At 34.7% G+C, this 6,875-nt stretch overlaps 1 protein-coding gene across 1 annotated transcript; it reads right to left on the bottom strand.

Annotated features, from left to right (window-relative positions):
• Positions 1-184: 184 nt before the first annotated feature.
• tafazzin (tafazzin, phospholipid-lysophospholipid transacylase) lies at positions 185-6,250 on the bottom strand. The gene is made up of 11 exons (XM_026241532.1): positions 6,097-6,250; positions 5,491-5,619; positions 4,316-4,444; positions 4,109-4,154; positions 3,936-4,021; positions 3,372-3,452; positions 3,241-3,282; positions 3,101-3,163; positions 2,945-2,997; positions 2,778-2,855; positions 185-2,677 (listed from the first exon to the last, which is right to left on the bottom strand). The coding sequence occupies exons 2-11, from the start codon at positions 5,597-5,599 to the stop codon at positions 2,576-2,578; spliced, it is 789 nt and encodes a 262-aa protein (XP_026097317.1). The 5' UTR covers positions 5,600-5,619; positions 6,097-6,250; the 3' UTR covers positions 185-2,575.
• Positions 6,251-6,875: the final 625 nt, after the last annotated feature.

Here is a 6,875-nt window from a genome sequence, read left to right as displayed (position 1 = left end):
TTATTTAGACATCAGACAAGAATTAACATCCAACGGCGGTCTCTGGCTGATATAAAAAGTTTTTATACAGGTAACATCTGTTTTTCTCTTAAATCACACAACAGAAACATAAGAGCTTTATTTCATTGCGGCATTGTGTCTTTGCTTTATGTGTATTTATATTGGAATGAACCAACAGACAATATTGTTTGGAAAAAAGTTTAATACATAATCAATATTTAATTAAAAACAAGGTTAAGAGAGGATCATTCAAAATTATACACAGGATTTACCCAGTCAAAAATTACTTGGTAAAATTTCAATATGATATTGATTTTAGTTGCTCTTTTTGTGTCAGTTGCCCTGAAACTGTGCTACATTTGTTTTGGCATTGCCCTTTTGTAAAACTGTTTTGGCAAAATGTATGTGATTTTATTGTACAAAATATCGATAATCATTATGTTTTTTTATGGAAATACTCAGTATTTGGCATATTGGAGAACAGCAAAGAAAAGCACAGTCACGTTCACATGAATCTCTTCTTTTTTTTTTTTTTTTACATGCAAAATTTTATATTCACAAATGTAAGTTTTCATGCAAAAAATATATATATTGGTGGGGGGGGGGGTATTGGAGCATTATATTTGATACTGTATGATTTTCTATGAAACCAAAAGCAATTAAAAAGGTAAGAGTTTGTAAACGCTTTAATATTTTTCAATAAAATATTTGTACTTGTATTTTGTTTATATCATGTCTAGTGTTTAATTTTTGATTTGGTTAGTAAAAAAGGACTAGCCTACATAATGCTGCCACCTTTAATTTGTTGTTTTTATTAAAAGTAATTTCAGTTAATACCTTAACATTTAATGAATGGGGTTCAAAATTTATTTGGATTCTATTTATTCTATTCTATACATTAGCCTACTAGCAACAATTTTGTTATTAAAGCTAAGGCAAAATGGTTAGCACTTTACCCAAACATCACTTTTTTTTTAAGGTGGACTGTGCCAAATGCAGTTTTGTTTAATAATAAAGTTAAAGAAATGCATTTTAAAATCATTCATCATTACCCTTGTAATTGGTATCTAAGTCAATTTAACCATATTTCTCCACTCTGCTCTTTCTGCCAAGAGGAAGAAGTATCTATTTCACATTTACTCGATTTCTGTTATTATTCTTAACAATTCTGGCTTCAAATATCAACTTACCTATTTCTTGTTTTACACCAGCTATATTTCCATTTGTAAGGTTATTTTCCATTCTGATATTTCTGATAATAAGGAGTTAGATGATGTCTTAAAGTTTATATGTATGATGGGTAAATACCAAGTCCACAAATCTAGATACCCTCCATTTAAATCCAGCTGCAAAATATTAACTTCTGATCTATATTTATTACTGCCATCACTTCAAAATTCTCCTCCAATAAAAAAGCTCAGATGACAACTATTATAGAATTGTAAAGTGGATCATATTTTTCTCTTCTGTAATCCTTCATATGTTCTGTTATTTGGTCTATATTTTGCACTGTATATTATGATATATGTTATTGTATAGTGTGCATTGTGCAAGAAGGATGTATGCCATGCCTTTTAGATTGATCAGATTTATCTAATAAACACACATACACATTATACGTTCACCCCCTGGCTCTTAATGCATGGTGTCTCCTTCTGGAGCATCAGTAAGCGTTTGAACCTTCTGTAATAGTTACATACAAGTCCATCAGTTGTCCTCAGTGTGAAAAGATGGATCTCAAAACCACACACTTACTGTTGGAAAGATTTTAAAATATTCTGTCTGTTTCATCAGCTGACATGGTATAAACGGTAATTATTATATCCCGAAATGGGCACAAATTCCTATAGGTCTATTCTGAAATAATTCTGTATTTACAGGGTATTTGCATTCAAATAGTGCATCAAATATAAAAAATCTAACAGCTAATATCTTCCATTTAAAATGTCTCAATCTGTAATTTAAAAAAAATACTAAGTGCTTCAGCAGTCCCACTTCAAATCAAGAATTTGACTGTTGTCACTATAATCACTGATCCAGCTATGACAACTGTGCATAGAAATCTAACATGTTCAGGTGTTTAGGAAATAAGAGAGAATGACTCAATGACAGGCTAGGATGTAAAAAAAAAAAAAAAAAAAAAAATTACTTTCATCGTTCTAAATGCTAACGCTATTTTTGATGGGTGAAGGATTCTGTACAATTAAAATAAAATAAATGACCGTGTAAGACTGCAAAATATCGTGTTTCATAGTCTACAAGGCATTTCCAGTCACTGATATACACAGCATGTCTCCTGAGGTCCTGCACATTGCTCAAAATGAAATTTACTTTCTCTATAGAGGTGTAACTCCTTTACAAAAAAAAAGAAAAGATGTCTGTCCTTCTTTAGCCCATGTCTGACTGTCCACATATAAATGAATGGACGCCCATGGATATAAATGTACTTAAAAGGATGCCGTAAACCTCTTATGGTGTAGTTCTCCTCAGTGTCTATGCTGAGTTGTAAGGCCCGGGTTAACTAATGGGTAATGTCCTGTATAGCCCTTTAACCTGTAAAACGTCCCTTCAGGGGTCACGAGTGTTTCCGAATCCTGTGATGAAGCGCCTCCGCCTGGGCTTTCAAACTGAGAAACTCCCCTTGAATAAAGTCTGTCAGTGTTTTCCGCATTTCCATCTGAAGATAAAAATAATGTCTTACTCAACTGTAAGACTACTACTACTATTAGTATTCGTATTATTATTATTATTAACTTTTTAAACCCTCTGCCACCTACCGGACTTGTGTTTTCAGCTCTCAGGGCATTTACCAGATGTCTGACAGTGAACGGCTTTCCAACTACAACAGTTATTCGCTGCAAAAAGAAAAGTACACTCAGAGTCAAAACTGTGACAGTGAAAAATATCAGGTATGACACATCACTCAAGCAAAATATGCATTAACCTGTCCAACTCGAGGGACGTATGGCGCTTGATTTGGTAAAACATCATTCATACCTGAAAAAATATTGTACAGAAACATGTGCTCAAATATGAATTCATAAAGTTATGTGCTATGATAACAGCTTATGTGATCTGAACGTGTATGTGCCTAGCTTACCTACATGCCACATAGGTAAAATGATTGGGTGAAGAGAGCACTCTGCAATCAAACGCCCGACTCCTAGAAGGATTTACTTGATTAACAACCAAACCAATCAGGCTAAAACTAGTAAACTATTACTGGAGCATATATCTTACCCCATTTTATCCTCATGAACTCTCCAGTCATGTTAACTTTACCTGGGAGGAGAAATGTACCATATTTCCTTCAACTTGTACCATAAACAAATGTTGAGGTTAAAATTATGAGTGTCCTCTGCTGTCTGTACCCTCTGGAAATATGTGAACCCATTCCCCTTGATTCAGCCTTTCCACCAGGAAATCCATTCCCTTCTGATATACTCCATCACCTAAAAACACAGGACAGTTTAATGCATTCCATGAAATATAGCTTTAAAAAAAAGGTACACACACACAAACACACACAATAAAATTGAAAAAAAAATCTTAAAAACCTTATCAACTCCAGTGTCTCCTCATATGTTTTTTATACTTGGTTAATGTATAAATTAGATGAAAAGAAAGCACTGACACGTTATTATATTATTATTATTTAGCATGTGTTCATGATTATAACATTAAAAGTCAGCTGCAGTAAGATAAATTCCTCTTCTTCTATCAGTGTGTGTTTCAAATCTTTCTTACTATCTCTTTCAAACCATAATTACCAAGATTATCCTGCATACATATTAAACGCAGGTACTCGTCTCCAATGGCAGTCAAATCATTTTAAATACTTTAAATACAGTCCATCCATTTTTAATTTACTTTTGTTTAATTTAGTCATAAAAAAAAGAAACTGTGGGAAATAAGATGGGCTCAGATGAGTTCACCTCTAACAACAGGCACACATTTCCCTCTGCTGAAGAATCTGGAGTGTAGTTCTCTTGTGAAACAGATGTCAGAGGCAGCAGGTGTCCTGAGCACACACAGATAACAAATGATACCATATAACACGATGAAACACTTTAACACGAGTCTCCAGATTCTGCTTTCATCCACTCACCATCTCATCCTGTTAAAGTTCCACAGATGCCGGAGCTTCAGGACCCCTGACATCAGAATGTGAACAAACACTATCAATGCATTTACACGTTCAACTGACAAATCTACTATAAAACGCGTTATCTCAGTTATATAGAATGTGATTTTTTTTTTTTTTTTAAGCCATGATATTATAATTTAAAAAGCAGGTATGTGAAGCTCTGCCCACCCCAGATGTGTGGATCGTCCATACAGGACTGATGATTGCACACTGTGATCAGAGGCGTGTCCTTGGGACGCTCATCAACCAGGTCCAACAAAACATCCTGGTTGTGCACCACCAAAGAGTTCAAATAATCTGCACAAACAGATAAATTAGGGTAAAATTTACCTTTTTTTATAATTTATAATACACATTATTCCAAATCTGGATGTGGAGAAACAGGTCCGTAGCCAGCTTTGAGGTCACCGAGGTCTTTGAGGTCACCGAGTTTTCATGTTCAAAAATGTAATTTGTCCTCTGAATTATTAATTTGCTGTTTAAAACTCCCCACATGAATGTCTGATTGTATATTTCAGCTTAGAATGTTTGCAACAATGTTTAGCATTTATGGAATGAAACTAATCTCTGTCAGATGGAGGAGTGAACGAGTCTAGAGAGAGCGCCCAGATCCTGCTATAATATAAAGTAATATATAAAGTAATTCTAAGTATTTTGGACTTGTCTTTTCCACTTAATTTGACACTTTAGAAAGTTTTTAATGTGGGAAGTTTAGGCTCAGCGATATTTTTCTATTATCTTCTTTGCAAAACATTTGAAATAATTTTGGTTTATTTCTATTTACTTTATAGCAATATCTGGCAACAATGCATTACTGGCACTTACAGGTTAGAGCTGACAGAATAACACATTTGGTAAGGGAAACGCAAAAAATATCATGGTATTATCTTTCAGAAACTTTAGCAACGCTGCCAAAAACAGTAGCTTTTAACACTAGTACACTCATATCTGTAGAACAAGTAGGTTACAGAATGAAATGAAAAAGCCTATGCAAACACTAGCCATGGAGAAGTCTATGCTTTAATCAGTATAGTAGTTACATTTTCATAAGAGCACTCGACAAAGTTATCATCCATACAGGAATGATTATTAACGAAAACTATAACAGTTATATGTACAGTTGCATGAATAATAAGCAACTGATTAAATTATCCACCCCAGTTAAACTATTAACACATTTTGTCACAATGAATAGGGTACGATTTAAAAATTATCATCTCTCCGTAAACTGGGAAAATATCTTTCACAAACATCTATATCTATATGTCTCTTTTATTAAATAGTTTTATAAACAATTTATCCCCAAGCCAGGGTACGTCCATGTGGAGAGACGTCATACTCACTGGTCCAAAGGTAACTGTATGAGCCCACCATCCCCATGATCACTCTGCTGGATATCCTCCAGCCCAGGCGGGGGCATTGTGGGAAGGGCCACGTCACCTCCAAGGGCATCGCCACAGCATTCACCAGCTCTGAGATATTACAGCAGAGAATAGACAATACACTGACTTTGATCTGCTAGCAGTGACACAGTTCAGCTGCTGAGTACGTTATGTTTTTGCTCCAGGTGCATCAGGTATAGCATGCAATACGTTTGGCATAGATCTGTTAAGCATAAGCAAGAGCTTTATGTCCAAATAAAAACAGAGGAGCAGCGTGACAGATGTTTACACAAATCACACAACCTTGAGAAATAGTGTGATGTGTGAAAACACAAAACAATGATAAAAAACAAACACGACGCTTAAAATCTGCTGAATGCTCAGTCAAACAATAAGAAACTTCCTGATTTTAAACTAGAACTTATGAAAACAGTGTAATTGTACATGACTGAATTTACTTATGGGTGTAGTTAATTGTACTCCGCTATGATGTAATAGCAACGTTAAATTGTAATGTGAATTTGATCCATTGTAAAAAGTATAATTGAGAAAATGTAACCCTCCCACCTTCCGTCCCGTCAGCCGATGGGCGCAGAGATCCAGCTGCCCCGGAAGTACTATACCATCGCGAGCGATCATGGGAGCTGTAGTTTTTTAGTCGTTATGGTTCTTCATCTTCTCCTTCTTCTTCTTTTGGTGTTTTATGGCGGTTGGCAAACAAACGATAGGTGCATTCCCGCCACCTACTGGCCTGGAGTCTGAACCATTGACGGAATCGGAATGACTAAATCAATAATAAAAAAAAAAGATTAAAAAAAAAAAAAAATCTAAATCCTGTTAAACAGATCTACTTAAAAAATGTGTCAATAAAGCATTATATGTTTTACAATGATTCAAGCCATTATTCAACAGAGTTTTAAGTGTACCATTTTCTATGCATTTCTTTTAATTTTTCCAACAAAATTGCCCTTTAATTTTCATAAGCAGAACAGTGTAATAGCATATGGTCTACTGATACTGCTAATCTGCACATACTACAGACCAATGCGAAGTGGTTGTGGTTACCATGTTTAATAATGTTTTTTGTTTGTTTGTTTGTAGTAGTAAGCCATGGTTGATTTTCACAAGGGTGTGTGTGTGTGTGTGTATGTGCTTGGTATACCCTATGTTATGGTGACCCAAATTTTCTCACAAGGATGGTACCAGAAAATTTTTACCTTGTAGGGATATTTTCAGTCCCCATGACACACACACACACACACACACACACACAAACTCACACACATACAATTGCATAATAAATTAAAAGAAAATAGAATACAAAAAGATTCTAAAGGTAGTTAGAT

The sequence above is a fragment of the Carassius auratus genome, linkage group LG48F (genome assembly GCF_003368295.1).
Source record: "Carassius auratus strain Wakin linkage group LG48F, ASM336829v1, whole genome shotgun sequence".
Classification (NCBI taxonomy): domain Eukaryota; kingdom Metazoa; phylum Chordata; class Actinopteri; order Cypriniformes; family Cyprinidae; genus Carassius; species Carassius auratus.
Note: the sequence above shows the minus strand (reverse complement) of the source record. Positions and strands in the feature narration are given on the sequence as shown.